General features: G+C 40.4%; 1 protein-coding gene across 1 annotated transcript; it reads left to right on the top strand.

Moving 5' to 3' along the window:
- Window positions 1-399: 399 nt before the first annotated feature.
- Window positions 400-13,250, top strand: rnf224 (ring finger protein 224). The gene is made up of 3 exons (XM_080304014.1): window positions 400-650; window positions 11,578-11,820; window positions 12,063-13,250. The coding sequence occupies exons 2-3, from the start codon at window positions 11,584-11,586 to the stop codon at window positions 12,384-12,386; spliced, it is 561 nt and encodes a 186-aa protein (XP_080160140.1). The 5' UTR covers window positions 400-650; window positions 11,578-11,583; the 3' UTR covers window positions 12,387-13,250.
- Window positions 13,251-17,036: the final 3,786 nt, after the last annotated feature.

Raw genomic sequence — 17,036 nt, 5'->3', positions numbered from 1 at the left:
CTATGTTGCTATATTGTTTGTTTGACATGTCTTCATGTGAAGCACTTTGTAACAGCGTTTTTGTCTTAAAAAGTGCTATATAAATAAATTTTACTTACTTTACTTACTATTGGCTGATCAGGTTACAGGTGAAATTGTTGGGTTTTTTCATGTAAGAAGTTTCAGTTTGTCTCTTTCCTGAAACTAGTTTTTATTTTCACTGTCAGTACTTACTGATGAGTTTTTAGATTTGACCTGTTATATTTTCTATGTGTTTATTTTCACTGTGTAACTAATGAATACTGATTTAAACAGCTGTGCAGTCTTCATGTTTTATGCTTTTAAGATTGGTGTGTTATTTGACTCTGAGAGAGCTGCGAGTCGACACCAAACAGGATGAATTATTGATAAAGACGAGTCTCTCTCTGAGGAAGGAGTAAAATTGACACAAAGACCAAATAAAGGAGCAGAGAGAACAACAAGAGAAAGCTTAAGAAACAGGAATAAAAAAAGTAAAACAACACGAGGAAGATACAAACCAATAAGAGACAACAGAAGAACTGAAGAACAACACCAGAGAGAAAATAAGAGGATTAAAGAGATAAAGACAAAAAAATAAAAGAGGAAAAGGAGAAGATGTGAAGGACAAAATCTGGAAAAGGTAAAACCAGGTGGGTTTCTGTTCCAATCAATCAGAACGTAGGAGGTGAAATGCAAATAAACCCAAAAATAGGGTTTTGATTTTTGAGCCCTTATAGTAAGTACAGAGGATATGCAAATGTATTTTTCAGGTCTGCTCAGTTTTAGTTTTATAGCAACATTCACAGTCTAAGACTGAACCTGGTTTCTGTGAGTGGATGAAAGCATCGGTGTGATAGATCTGTAGAGGAGCAGCCAGCGTTGGTACCCTGATGTCTAGAATTAAAACTGTGATGATGATGCAGAGAGCGTGTGGTGTACTCAGGTGTGGTTTGCAACTTTGACCTTTTGCTGGAGGTATGAGTTATACACTCAGTCTTGATAATCATGATGTGATGAAATACAGTTATCACACGTGGTCATTGTGAGCGCTTGAAGTTTAACTTTCACACAGTCTGTCAGGGTCTGGTCTGTGACCCAGTGCTCTCATTTGGTTTTGATCTCTTTTGCTATATTTTGAAGATAATGTTCGAGGTTAATTATTTAGTTGCCTCAAGTTTAATCTAGCTATGTTACACTTACGTCTTCTGGTTAGTCTAATGTATTTCTTGTCTGTGATTTCAGGTTGTCAAGATTGTATTGCCACGTCTGCGTCTCATGTTTCCTGTTTTACTTTGAAGAGGTCTTGTGTTTCTATGTTCGTTGTGTTTAGTTTTACTCTTCCTCTGTGACATCGTTATGTTCATTTGTGTCAGCTGTTTTCCCATGTGTTTCCACTTCCCATGATCAGCTCCTGTGTGCTTTTAGTCTCTGTGTGTTCATTCATTTTTTGTTTGAGCATCTGTTATTCTATCTAGTCTCCATGATTATGCATTCATGCCAGGTCTGTATGTCTATGTCCGTGTTCCAGGGTTTTGTTATGTTTCGCTCAGCCAGTTTAGATTATGATTTAGAAAGGGGGAAAACTAAATCCAGCCTTTAATAAACGGCTCGTTTTTCAGTTAATAATATGTTTTGTTATTTTGTGTGTCCGCACTTGGGTCCACCTTCTTCACTCCTTACAGTCTGCCACAGCCAGACTGTGACACAGTCAGTGCAGATGGGAATATAATTTAAAGAGTTTAACTTGAGCAGTCTAAAGCAAGCTGATTTGGGGTGATATGGTACTATAAGGTCATTAAGATAAGATGGGGTCTGATTATTTAAGACCCTCTATTTGAAGAGCAGAATTTTAAATTTGATTCTAAATTTAACAGATGAAGGGAAGCCAGTATGGGAGTAATATACACTCTCTCTAGTCCCTCTCAGTACTCTTGCTGCAGCATTTTGGATTAACTGAAGGCTTTTCAGGGAGTTGTTAGGAAATCCTGATAATAAAGAATTACAGTAGTCCAGCCTAGAAGTTATAAATGCATGAACTAGAGCCAGGATGTTTCTAATTTTAGAGATATTATGCAAAAATATGTCAATATATGCCAGAGTAAGAATCTGGTTAGATGCCATATTTCTAAGATTTTCAGGGCTGAGAATCATGACCTCAGTTTTATCTGAATTTAGAAGCAGAAAGTTAGAGGTCACCCAGGCCCCTTTTTGTCTTTAAAACATTCCTGCAGTCTAATTGGTGTGTGTTATCTGGCTTCATGAATAGATAAAGTTGAATGTCATCTGCAAAGCAGTGTACCGTATTTTCCGTACTTTAAGGTGCACTTAAAATCCTTTAATTTTCTCAAAAATTGACAGTGCGCCTTATGTATGAATTCTGGTTGTGCTTACTGACCTCAAACCGATTTTATGTGAAACATGGCGCTCAAATCTGTCAAACGACGGTCCCAAAGTCAAACGAACACTGCGGCATCACTGAGAGTTAAAAACTGTCTAAATTCTTTCATCTTTAATAAATTTATCGGTGTTGCTGCTTTACCAGGTGTAACAATTAAGTTTAACATCCAGGCATCCATGAAAACAGAATTTATTAAATTTAACTGAGTTACATGTTAGCAGGAAGTTGGCTTGCTATTTTCCACCTAAACATGATATTGCATGTTCTGAGTAAGATTTCTGAAAAATTTAAACGTACAGCTCTGCTATCACTCTCGACTCGACATAAATGAAGACAGAAAACTAAACAGCAGTGACTTTTTTTTAGGGTTACTGAAGTTGGGCTAGCTGGTATATAATGATGTGCTACTGATCGCTAGCGACACAGCTATGTTAGCATAACAAACACAGTGAAGCTAACTTTTTCCACTCGATAAAATTTAACATGAAAGTTCCCGATGGTTAGAAACAAATGCAATCGCATGGCAGGATGCTGTAAAAAGACCAAACGTCAGTCAGGAGAACAACTGAGATAATCCATCCACAATACGAGGTTAGTCATTAATATACTGCAACAACATGAGACTAGAGCAGCTTCGAGAGAACTCAACATTAATGAATCAATGGTAAGGAAGAGGAGGAAGCAAGAAGAACGAGTTGAGTAAAGTTTGACTTATCTGACTGTTTTGTTTTGCTTAATGCGCCTTATAATCCTGTGCGCCTTATGGTTTGAAAAATACGGTAAATGTATGCTATGCCTTCTGTTAACACTATCTAAGGGAATCATGTATAATGTAAACAGAACTGGTCCTACCACTGAACCCTGTGGAACTCTATAATTAACCTCAGCGTGAGAAGGCTCTCCATTTACATAAACAAATTGGACTCTGTTAGATATGATACAGTACCTGTAAAACCTACAACATGCTCTAATCGTTCTAATAGAATATTATATAGGAAGTAATTAATGAAAGTAACTGAGAAAGACCGATTAGAGAAAAATAATAAATTATCAGTGCTACTGAAAGTAGCTGTACATAACATCGTTAGATAATTATGAGTAATTTTTTCTCTAATAGTTAAAAAGTGTTTGTAAAGAAGTTCATGAAGTCATTACTAGGGATGGGTATCGTTTAGGTTTTATCCGATACCGGTGCCAAATCGGTACTTTTGAAACATGCCGGTGCTCAAACGGTGCTCAAACCGGTGCTTAAAGAATAGAGAACACAAAATTGGTCCAAAAACCTCTCATGCTCAGCTGTTTTTTGTAAAAAGATAACAATGTTAGCCTTTTCTGCAGCTATGGGGCATATATGGTATCACTCTTGGCTGGAAGCAGTGCTTAAACAATGGAAAAAACACAAACTTTGTCCAAAAACCTCTCATGTTTAACTGTTTTCCACTTTTTCTTTGGTCATTTTAGCCTTTTTGGCCAGGGTGAAGGGAGTATCTGCCATCAAACAAGAAGACAGCCGCATGTAGCTATGATGATGTTTGCTAGTTCACCTTACATGCATTAATGTAATAACGTGGTTAGCCTACTCAACGTGAATTACACACGAACAACATTTAGCTACTCACGCAGAGAAGAACGGCTGCTGCTGCCATCATCATCCGTCATCATTTCTGCTACACTGGCAGGGCTAGGGGCCAGGACTCTACTCTTCGTGTTTTTGGGGGATGTTGCATAACAGGCAACCCACCCGCAGTAGATGCGCTCGGTGTGAGGTCTCGCAGCAAGCTATCAAATACGGCGCATTTCTGGGCTTTTAAAAAAAACGCTATGCGTCGCCAGGTGTTTCATCGGATTTGAGGTGTTACCTCCTTTGACAGTATCACAGTATCAGCTTAAAGCACTTGTTGCAGGCTGCTGAGTTTGCTCTAAAAGAACGTACGTACCTGGGCCCGCCTACTATTCTCGGAAACGTAAAATGATTGGCTAGAAGTGTATCACAGCTCAGGAAAAAAAAGCACCGAAATAAAGCACCGAAATGTGCGCTGCTTTTCGGTCTGGTTACTACCGTTTATGTCAGAACCGGTGCGACACCGGTACCCATCCCTAGTCATTACTAGTTGCAGCTGTACGACTGCTAACAGGCATGCATGAAACTCCTGTTGTGGCCTGACTGCACTGGCTGCCTGTGTGTTTTAGAGTTCATTTTAAAATTCTTGTTTTTAAATGTTCTCACAATCTTGCCTCTCTGAGCTTCTTCAGCCCCACACACCCGGTCTCTCAGTAAAGCTAACCAGCTGCTCCTGGAAGTACTGAGATCCGGTAGGAAGCTCGGAGGGGACATGGCCTTTTCTATCGTTGCTACTAAATTATGGAATAACTCACCCTTGCATGTTAGAGAAGACCTTTCTCTGTCCACTAAAATTCCATTTTAAAGAAAATGATGACAATGATAGTGGTAAGATGGTCTAGCTTTACGGAGGGCTTTTTTGTAAAGCAGAAAACTATTTTTCCAGACTAAATATGATCTTCTAAATGACCACACCATTTCCTTTCCAGCATACGAGTTATCTGCCTTAAGGTGCACATTTGAGAGTTATACCAGGGAGTCTAGTACTTCTGATTTGAGGCTTTCTTTTTCACAGGAGCTACAATATCCAGAGTCATACATGGTGGAAAAAGTACCTCTGTTGGAGTAGCTTTCAGGTAGCTGATCTGGTCTGTGTTGGCACAAGGTGTTAAAGAAGATAAGAATGGGTGAATTATATCCTTAAACCTAATCACAGCACTTTCAGAAAGTGCTACTGTGATGACATCTAGTCCTCTATTCCTCACTGCTGTGTATTGTAAACGTTCTTGGGAAATGATCAGCCAAAAAATGCTTTTCAGGAAATGCCATTAAAAGTTCAGTTTCTATGCCATCTGTCAGAACAAGATCAAGAGTGTGATTAACCCTAACCCACAATGGACTGGTCTGGACCGGCTTTAGCTGGGAGATATTAAGGACACTGAATCTTCATATTTCTCAGCAAATTCAATTGAGCAGTGACAGGGTTGACCATTGAGTCCATTTCAAATGGGTCAATGAAACTCGGAGCCAACTTTTTTGACTCAGTACGAAGAGGAGTGTTCTTTGCCAAAAATCAAACCTTTAGGTCAGTATGGTAGGCTGGAGCAGGTGTCCAGTGACAAAGTCACTGGAGTTCATGCTCAAGTTTTTTTTTCCTCTTGTTTGATTTTGCCATTTGCTTTTGTATTTTTCCACCAGCCTGAATAAACGGCTTGCTTTTTGTTAAAGTTCAGTTCTTTCCCTTCTGAGTCTGCTTTTAGGTCCACTCCACAACACACCGGCCATTTGGCCATAACAGGGGATGCTGGACAGATGGTACAGAAAGTTCAACTTCGATGGCTGGCAGGGCTGGACTGGCTATTGGGCATACTGGGCATTTGCCCGGTGGGCCACTTGTGATTTTTCGTTTTTATGGGCCGATAGGGTTCCTTTTTTTTTTTCTTTTTTTTTTTTTTTTTTAAACGGTATAAATGAATGGTAGTGGCTTGGCCAGTTGGTCATGATTGACTCTGGGCTGGACCAATTACAGCCGACGAGGTCATACTTTAAAGTTGAGGTGAAAATGAACGCGATTTGTCCCGTACTACTTCAGCTAGAAAGTTGCTAATTCAATCACGAAACTGATCAATGATCAACTTTTCTCTCTGCGCCAGAAAGAGGAAACCAGCGGAGGTCACACTAAACCGCAGCATGTTTAAGCTTGATCAGCTGTTGTTAGAACTTATTTAATATTACTTTCTAGTATCAGCTGATGTTTGCTGGAGCCACAGCTGTAAAAGCTGCTGGTCATGATATCGGGTTGGATATGTGGTGAGAGGGAAACATGAAGATGAAACCAGGAGATGTCCTTACTGAATTTTTTTTTCTTTTTTTTTGGGGGGGGGACCCTATGCGACCCATATCAGATCATGGTCTGACAGTGTGAACGGCACAAATCTGATATTTTCAAATCCGATCTGGGTCACTTTCGTATGTGGTACTGAATCCGATACATATCCGATGTTTTAGAAAGAGACTGCTGTTTGAACGGTCATGTTGCATTAAATCCGTCTTTTACGTCACTGACACAAGACAGACACCAATTATCAGCTCCGGAGACATTGTGAACACTTCCTGGCCATCCAGTGTAGATGTCAGTGAAACTGTTGGGAAGACAACGTGAACATTTTATTTGTACTGTATAATCTGCAGATTCTGACAAATCTGCAACTATTCTTTGAAGCACCGCTCCTCTAAAACAGCAATAAGGATAATATTACGTTATCTACATTATTATGTAAATGACAAAAAAACCTTAACGCAAAAATTGGGAAACGCAAAGTCCGAAGTCTTTATATTAAGGGCCATCAGTCAAACAATATTGTTTGCTCTGGGTCTAAACAGAGCGCATTGTGTGTGACGTCTTCTTTTGCGCATGCGGGCCGCTTTGAGCGTTCACACTAGAGCCCGTTTGCTGTCGCATTTTATTTGTAGTGTGAACAAGCAGACAAAAACATCGGATTTGATCAAAAAACCTGAATTGACCATTAAGACCTGCAGTGTGAACGTAGCCAAAGAAATATTTTTCTTTCTTATTTAAAATGTCTAGCTTTTAATAAAAGCTAGACATTTGTGTTCCTCGTCGGTCCATCATGTTAAGTCCGCGTCTAAGTCTGTCATGTGTTTCATGTCTGCGTGTTCTATGTCGTCAGGCTCTCATTGCCATGTCTGCGTTAAGTTTCCTGTTTTATTCTGAAGAGGTCTGGTGTCCCATGTTCATTGTGCTTAATTTCACTTCCCCTGTAGCAGCATTATGTTTATTCCAGTCAGCTGTGTTCCCCTGTGTGTTTCCTTTTCCCTCGTCAACCTCATGTGCACTCATGTGGTCTGCTGTCATGCATTCATTGTCAGGCCATCTGTTGTTTCATGTATTCATGTCTAGCTTTGTTCATGTCCATGTCAGGGTTTTTCATGTTCTATTTTAGTTTACCCAGTTCAGGTTGATGTTTAGTTTTGGATTAGTTTGCCTTGCCCTTTGTTTTGTACTGTTAAAAGCAGCTCACTTTCTGTTAAGATTTTTGTTCTCGCGTGTCTGCACTTGGGTCCTCCTCCTCACTCCATGTAGTTAGCTTCCCCAACTGTGACACTCTGCATATATATGCTGCTTTAGTCAGCCCAGAGGAAAAGGGCACAGTGGAGGTTTTGGAGGTTTTCCACAAATGGTTTAAAAGTAGTATTAAGGGGCTGGTTTTTAAAGTAAAGTGTGAAATGTCTGTCTGTGGAATCTGTTCAGTTAAAGTTCAAACATGTAATTACAACAGGAACGTTGATCAAAGTGCTTTACAGGAGTACAAAATAACTTATATCAATATGAAATATTGCTCACATGGTTCAAACATTATCACTTCAGTTTTTATTAAGCAATTTGGAGGCTATCCAGGCACGGAAGTAAGGGTTCTAGTGGAGCAGAACACCATCCCTTCAGTTGAAGATAGATCTGAGTGTCATCAGCGTACGAATTGAAACAAACTTGATATTTTACGAAAATTAGACCTAGAGCCAGCATATAAACAGATAATAAAATTGGCCCCAATATAGATCCCTGAGGAACTCCACAAATAAGGGGGAATGATGAAGATGTAAAATCTCCAAAGTTCACAGAAAAACTCCTGTCACACAGGTATGACCTGAACCACTCTAGTAGAATGCCCTTAATGGTGCAATGCTCCACTCGTGAGAGCAACATGCTGTAGTCAACAGTATCAAACTGTCAGATCCAAAAGCAAAAGAACAGCTGAGTCACCACTTTTAAATGTGCAGTTTCAGTGTTTTAAAGAGCTGAAACAACATCATTTAGACAAGATCATCAGGCCATTTTCATAGTTTCTCCACCTGATCAAAACACAGGCTCAAACTTATCAAAGACAGAAGAGCAGGTGAAGGCAGGGCCATCATAGATCAAAGCCATTTTATCTTATTGATTAAAAAAACTGCAAAAATCTTTCTGAAGAACTATTAATACAAGAAGATGGAGAAATATTCAGAGCAGAATCAATGACTGGAAAAAGGAGCCTGAGGATGTTACAAAGAGGCACAGTGTCAGTTTTCTGACTGACAGTTGTGAACAGGAGGTTTTTTTTTTTTTTTTTTTTTTTTTTTTTTTTTTTTTTTTTTTGTTGTTTTTTTGCTGGCCTTATGGAATGTGCATTTTGTAAGACTTTCACTTTCAAGAAGCCAACAACATTTAAATAAGTCACAAATGGGAATTTCAAACTCTCTGGCACACCATTTACTGCAAACTGCACAACATCTAATGTGTCTAATGCCTGTTGTGGCTGGGGTGCTAGGGGTCACCTGTGATGGCCCTGGTTTTCCTGAGACAGGAGGATCTGGTAATGGCCTCCAGGGGTGGCAGAGGGCAGACAATGTGTTTTTTGGTTGTTGTTTTTTTTTGGTGGTTTTTTTGGGGCGGTGTTAATTACCCTCTGTGCAGCCTTCCTGTTCTAAGTCGTGGCCCCTGCGTACCAAACACCCAGGCATGAGGAGAGCATGCTCTCCACTGAGGAGCGGTAGAAGACCAGCAGCAGCTTCGAGTCCAGGTTATTCTTTCTCAGGACATGGAGGACGTTCAGCCACAAGGGTGATGGTGTTGTGGGTCCAGGAGAGTACAGTGGAGATGCCCAGAAACCTGAACGTGGGGACCGATCCCACCAGTTCACCATTTATAATGAGAGGGGAGTGGACCTGTCTGTGCCTCCTGAAGTCCATTATGAGTTCATTGGTTTTAAGGACGTTCAGCTTCAGGTTATTTTGTGAGCACCAGCAGGACAAATTCTCTGCCTCCACCCTGTACACTGTCTCATCTCCATCAGAGATGAGCCCAACCACCATGGGATCATCTTCAAATTTTATGCTTCTAAATTCAGATAAAACTGAGGTTACTCTACTCGGTCCTAAATAGAATAGAAATACAGTATCTAACCAGATACTTATTCTGCAGGGCATTACTGTTGCCAGTAGTAACCTGTGACATATCATGGTTTTTGCCCAGTATATGTCCTTCAATGTACATATTAAACAAATATGTGGGACTGCTTTCTTCGATTTTCACAATATCACTAAAGATTCTGTCTCAGAGTGACACTGAAAAAATAGTTCATGTATTTATTACTTCTAGGCTGGACTACTGTAATTCATTATTATCAGGATGTCCTAAAAACTCCCTAACAAGCCTTCAGTTGATCCAAAATGCTACAGCAAGGGTACTGACAGGGATGAGAAAGAGAGCGTATTTCTCCTTTATTGCTTTATCTTTATTGGTTCACTGACCCTGGAGACTAAGAGAAACCTGATAACAGAACAGATAAAGTCACCATGAGTGCTGCATGGCAGGCAAGTTCAGGACCCAAACGCAGGACTCAAAACAAAAGAGTGAACTAAGGGAGACAGCTACATTGCTGAAATAACGATATTTAAACATAGAAGCACTAATAACCAAATACTCAGAAATAAACAACTGGCAATAAACTAGGGAGCCGAGAAACACACAGCTAGTGGGACAACACAACAACAAGCAGAGGAAGACAAAGGGCTTAAATACACAGAGGGGTAGCGAGGGAAGTAGAACCACATGGGGAACACAGCTGGGAGAGAGCTAACATAAGCAGACAGGGAGGAAGCAAAACTGAATGCAGGACTTGGAACTGTCAAAATAAAACAGGAAATGTGAGACACGCACTAAGACACAGACTTGACGCTGTGACTGGGGAAGAAACAGACATGAGAACATAACTGACTAGGGAGACAGAACGGGAACGCTGTCTGGACACAGGAGATGCATGAACATAGAGATATGGGGGACTAGACATGACACGTGGAACCCAGAAGAGGTACCGAAGAAAATCAAAATCCTAGAAACTACAGAAAATAGCCAAGAAACTAGAAATACAAAGACTACACCATGAACAATGCTAAATAAATGAATATTCAGAAACCAGAAACCAAAGATCAAACACTTCATTAAATAAACTAAAGTTTTGGTGTAAATCAGGTGTTTCTTAGGCTCACAGTGTTGGGGAGTAACGGAATACGTGTACTGCCACTACCTATTTAAAATACAAAATACGAGTAACTGTATTCCCTTACAGTTACCGTTTTAAACGATGGTATTCAGAATACAGTTACTTTGTTGAAATGAATGGATTACACGGCGGTATTTTCCTGTTTCATAAGGCTATGAACTCTATATTTTTGGTGTCCACGCCGGTGGAAACCCAAACAAAACACGCATTAAGAGGCTCTAATGCCTGTGGCCCATGTCACCTCTACTTGCGGCCCGCATAATGACGTGAAGAAATATTTTAAAAAGTTATTCACAAAAATGATTTAATATGAAGGCAATAGGCAGAGTGTTACAGGCATTGCCCTAAAGAAAGTAGCCTCATGGGCAGTGTAGTCCGTGCTGCAGGGAGAATGGACTGCCATACCCGTGATGAGTCTGTGAGCGCGAGGGAAGGAGAAAGAGTCGAAAAGTAAGAGATGTCACCAACCAGAAACAGGAGATGGAAGCATGTAAATATATAATATATATATATATATATATATATATATATATATATATATATATATACCCTGACAACAAAGTAAATCCAGTTTTCGGCTACAAGCCCAACACGGAACCCAACGTATTAGCCAGAGATCTCTTTACGGTTTTATGCCTTTACGGTTCGGAGCCGCGGACCTGTTTTATATACGCGCGGAATAGTTTTCTATATGAGATCGCTGCAAAAAGTGCAGCCTTACTAATGTCCACCCTACTGTTACTCATTTATATTAAGATTTAAAAATCTAGTTGGTATTGGTATGGCGAGTAACCTTCAGTAAAAGTAATAAATCACACAGCAATAGTACATTCATGTAGTTGTAAAAAGCATGATAATATATTAAGTAATCCAAAGTATTCAGAATACTTTACACTCATTGAGTAACGTAACGGAATATGTTACAAAATATATTTTGGGGCATGTATTCTGTAATCTGTAATGGAATACATTTCAAAAGTAACCTTCCCAACACTGGAGGCTCAAGTGGATTCTGTGATTGGTTTAATATGGATGGCCTTTTCTTCTTGTTCAATCAGATAAAAATGTCTGATGACAGAAAAGAAGAAGATGAGGAGGAAGAAGTCACCTGTCAGCCTCTTCCCCCTCCTCCAGCCTCTGTTGCCTTGGAGACAATGATGTCACTGAGGAGGCAGGATCTGGTGTGCATTGTGTGTTTCGGAAGCTACGACCTGGCAAAGCGGCTGCCTAGGCGACTACACTGTGGCCACACCTTCTGCCAGGCGTGTCTGAAGAGACTGAACACAGTCATCAACGAACAGGTGACTGATGACATCACAGACACTTATCTGAGTTTGTGAGAAGCGAAGGACGTGGAAGAGTAACAGGCATGCAAATGTGAGCAGCAGCAGTTAAAAACTGAATTAGAGCTGTGTCCACAGGTGATGTCTGACACACTTGAGAGGTCAGGGATGAGCAGATGAGGGGTTAATCAGACAGACATAAAGTTGAGGGGTCTGGTACAGAAGTTGTGTGTCTGTAGTCACTCCCCTGTGCTCCACAGGTGTGGATCCCGTGTCCTCAGTGCCGGCAGAACACGCCTTCACCCAGAGGAGGCGCCGCAGCTCTGGACCTGGACCTGGCCACCTTCCTGGGAGTGAAGGCCTGCACCTCCTCCTCCTCCTCCTCCTGGAGCTGCGGTCGCAGAGAGGGCCTGTCAGCAGCAGACGCAGCCCAGGACGGGAAGCTGTGGCTGGGGAAGGAGGCTGTGGATGATGGTTGGTCGCACGGAGGGCTGGCTGAGCCCCGCTTCCATCACTATGGCAACTGCTGTCCACCACTTTCCTATTGGTTGTGCTGCTGGTTCTGTTGCCCAGGGCGGGGCTAACAACAATTGGTGGGGCTAGAAGGGCTCAATGATGAAAGTTTAGTTCACTCTTTATTGGTCCCTGAGTTCCTCCTTAATGCAATTTAATCAAAGGGGATATTTTGACCGTTTCCAGTGAAGAGGTAAACAAGAACTAAAGATAATTTAATTACCATGGTAACTAGGCAACAAGTGCTTCACAACAAAATACCTGAACATGAAAAAGAGTTAACCAGAAACACAAACCTAAGAAATGACTTTTTAGCTGTGTTTTAAAAGTGACTTTGAGTCTACAGATCTGAACCTCGGGGGGAGAGCGTTCCAGAGTCTGGGGGCCACTATTGCAAAAGCTCTGACTCAGCCTTGTATGATGCACAGCCAGTAGGCCCTGATTAGATGACCTCAGGAACATCCTGGGTACCTATGGATGTAAAAGTTTACTGATGCAAGTTGGTGCATGAAGAGCTCCTTAAACCTTATGTTTAAGGCTGGAAATCACCTGTTACAGTTTCTGATCGCTTATAGCAGGTCATATAATTGTTGGCTTTTCTTTGTTTTCTCTGTAGTATTGTAGAGTCTTTACCTTACAATATAAAGCACCTTGAAAAAAAGTTACATTGAATTGAACTGGATTGAATTGAAATGCATGAATCACTAACCTGTGATCTTCCCTCACCCCTTGATAGCTTAGACTCCAGCTTACCCAGGACCCCAAACAAGACAAGCAGTACAAGTATGGATAGAGAATGGCTGAGAGGATGATGGATGATGATGGATTGATGGATGGATAGTGACTATGAAAGTATAGACCTGTCTCTGCTGTTTGACCTGGTAGTTACTAAAAATAATGGAGCTCTGTAAAATGTAAATAAAAGCAGAATGCAATGATCTGCCAATCATCGAATGCTTTTATTTTACTGAGAACACATGAAACATGTGAAAAGATATCTGTTGTTTTTTTTTTAGAATTTGATGTCAGCATATTTCAAAAAAGTTAGATAAGCTATAAACAACCTCAGACGTTTTAGTAAAACAGCAAATTAACACCTGCCATCTAATGATAATAATCCGTGATTGGGGTAAAAAAGATCTTCCCAGAGAAGGTTAGAGTTTCTGAGGTTTAAAAAAAAGTTTAGAACTCACTGAAGAAATGAAGAAATGAAGATTTCTAATTGTATGCATCTGTAAGTATTGCCTGATATACAGCTGCAGATAATTAATAGCTGACCCACGATGTTTCACAGGGTCTTCTAAGGAGCCTTCCCTTCCTGTCCAGTTGATTTGTTTCCAAGTTCCTTAGACTACGATGACCTGGATGACTGAGACCTACACAGGCATATTTAAAGAGTCTTCTGATTGGTGGTAATGGCTGTGTTCTTCCACTGGGTGGGGCTGTAATGGTGCTGCAAACCTATCAGCTGATCAACTCCTAAGAAAGAAACTTGTGAGGTGAAAGTGAGCAGCTGTCTGAGAGACTGTATTCCTAAACAAGAAAGGAAAGCACACACACACACACACACACACACACACACACACACACACACACACACACACACACACACACACACACACACACACACACACACCTGAATGGATTAACTACACTTTACTTAATCTATTTTACACATTCATGTACACTTGCAGTTTGGACACACCTTCTCATTTAAGTGAGCAGCTGTCTGAGAGACTGTATTCCTAAACAAGAAAGGAAAGCACACACACACACACACACACACACACACACACACACACACACACACACACACACACACACACACACACACACACACACACACCTGAATGGATTAACTACACTTTACTTAATCTATTTTACACATTCATGTACACTTGCAGTTTGGACACACCTTCTCATTTAATGTTTTTTCTTTATTTTCACAACTATTTACATTGTAGATTCTAACTGAAGGCATTCAGTGAGATGTGCCTGAGGTGTGTTTGTGTTCATCGTCGTGTTGAAAAATAAATGATGGTATAACTAAAGGCAAACTGGATGGTATGTCGCTGCAGGATTCTGCTGTAGCCATGCTGGTTCAATGTGCCTTCAATTTTGAATAAATCCACCAACATTGTCACCAGCAAAGCACCATCACACCTTCTCCATGCTTCATTGTGGGAACCGTGCATGTAGAGCGCATCCATTCAGCTTTGCTGTGTCGCACAAAGACACAGTGGATGGAACCAAAGATCTCAAATTTGGACTCATCAGATCAAAGCACAGATTTCCACTGGTCTAATGTCCTTTCTTTGTGTTTCTTGACCCAAACAAATCTCTTCTGCTTGTTGCTTTTCCTTAGTAGTGGTTCCTGCAGTCTCCTCTGAACAGTTGATGTAGAGATGAGTCTGCTACTGGAACTCTGTGTGGCATTTATCTGGATTTATCTGGGCTCTAACCTGAGGTGCTGTTAACATAGGGATTTCTGAGGCCAGTGACTCAGAGGAATTTATCCTCAGCAGCAAGGGTGGCTCTTGGTCTTCCTTTCCCTGGGGCGGTCCTCATATGAGCCAGTTTCATTATACAGCTTAATGGTTTTTGCGACTGCACTTGGGGACACATTCAAAGATTTAGCAATTTTCCAGACTGACTGACCTTCAGTTCTTAAAGTAATGATGGACTGCCATTTCTCTTTACTTTGCTGATTAGTTCTTGTTATAATATGATTTCTAACAGTTGTTAAATAAGCCTGTCAGCTGTGTAGCAACCTCACTTCTGCACAATAATGGGGTAATGGGGTTGGGACAAGAAGGCACAGATGAACCCTGACAAGACACCTGTGTCATGAAAACCATTTCAGGTGACTCCATCATGAAGCTCATTGAGAGAAGGCCAAGGGTTTGCAGTGCTGTCAACAAAGCAGGGGGCGGCTACTTTCACGAATCTAAAATATAAAACATATTTAGAGTTATTTATCAATGTTTTCTTTGCTACATAATTCCATATATCTTCAGATATTAGATTTTTTCAGTTTGTATCTATAATGTAGAAAGTAGTAAAATAAAGAAAAAGCATTGAATGAAAAGGTGTGTCCAAACTTTTGAACAGTAGTGTATATTCTGATCGTACAGGAAAGTGTGCTATTGAACATCTCCTACAAAGTGATGAAAGTGCACGACAGCTGTACACCAACATATCTTTTATTAATAAAGTGTTTTTTTTCTCAGACACCTGCTTGTGTTTAAATGGAGCAACTAATACACCATCCATGTTTTCGTCAAGCATGGTGTGAACCAAATCAGTAAAAATGCAGGATGATAGAGCAAAGCATGAAAGAAAGAAAGAAAGAAAGAAAGAAAGAAAGAAAGAAAGAAAGAAAGAAAGAAAGAAAGAAAAAGAAATTGATGAGGCATGAAAGAAGCTGATGTGAATGGCCGATATTGAACAGAGGGAACAGCCAATATTGAACCACAACTGTCAACCACCTACAACAGTTTTGAGATCCCTTCCCAAGCGCTTCAACACCCACACACATCTTGTGTCAGCTGACTTTCAGGTCACATGACACATGATAAGAGAACCAGAGAAACCTGGCCTGGACGAGAAAGTCTGACTCATCAGTTGGGTAATCGGTTTACTCCCTCCATCGGGATGGCCAAATGTGACTATTTTTTGACCTTAACCACTGATGACCGGAGATTTTGGCAAACTATAAAGTCTCTGCCAGCTCTCATTCCTCTGAGCTACCTCCTCACTTCATTATTGACTCCACTCCTGTGTCAGACAAAACTGAAATGTTCAATTGTTTTAACAAAAACTTTGTTGCTTCTTGTTCTTTGTTTAGCACAGTATCGGATGGGAAAATTCTTGCATACAACTTTTCTAGCAGTGCCCTGATAACTAATACTTTTTCCTTTAAACCTTTTATGGGAGAAGAAGCATGCAAGGCTTTGAAGAACCTCAACACTAAAAAGTCAACCTGTCCGGACAGTCTGTCTCCTTTCTTCTTGGGCCTGGCTGCAAGTATCATAGCTAAGTCAGATTTTTATTTTTTTAATTTTCCATACAACAGAATACATTACTGGAGATGTGGAATTGCGCCTTCGTACTCCCGCTACTGAAAAGTAATGATTCTTCAATGGTCAATAATTACAGACCAATTTTTAAACTCTGTGTCTCAGCTGAGGTTCTTGAAAGGCTGGTATATAATCAGCTTAAGAGTTACCTGGATGAAAATACTACATCTTCTTCCCAGTCTGGTTTTAGGATATTGCACAGTAATGTAACTGCTTCCTTAATTCTTATTGGCTGATGATTCTTATCAGCATCATGGCTGACCTGCATCACCCCATCATCCGGAAGTGGACTCTGAACTATCAGGAGCAGGTCGGCGAGATTGTCCAATAGCGTTCCAGCTCCTCCACACTGGACTCTCTTCTCCACACACTTCTTGGACTACATAACACTTTGCATAACACTCTCCTCTCACTTCCAATAGTTGCACTATTCGGTATTGCACTGTTTGACTCTGTGTATTGTATTTATTTATTCCTGTTTTCTACTTAAACTAAGAGTACAACACTATTGTACTTATCTTATTTCTGTATAGTTGTATATGTATATATATGTATATTCAAATTTTTTCAGATTTTTTACACTTTGCACCTTCGATCCAGGAGGACGATATTTTATCCCACTGTATGTTTGAGTGTATATTA

The sequence above is a fragment of the Astatotilapia calliptera genome, chromosome 7 (genome assembly GCF_964374335.1).
Source record: "Astatotilapia calliptera chromosome 7, fAstCal68.1, whole genome shotgun sequence".
Taxonomy (NCBI): domain Eukaryota; kingdom Metazoa; phylum Chordata; class Actinopteri; order Cichliformes; family Cichlidae; genus Astatotilapia; species Astatotilapia calliptera.
Note: the sequence above shows the minus strand (reverse complement) of the source record. Positions and strands in the feature narration are given on the sequence as shown.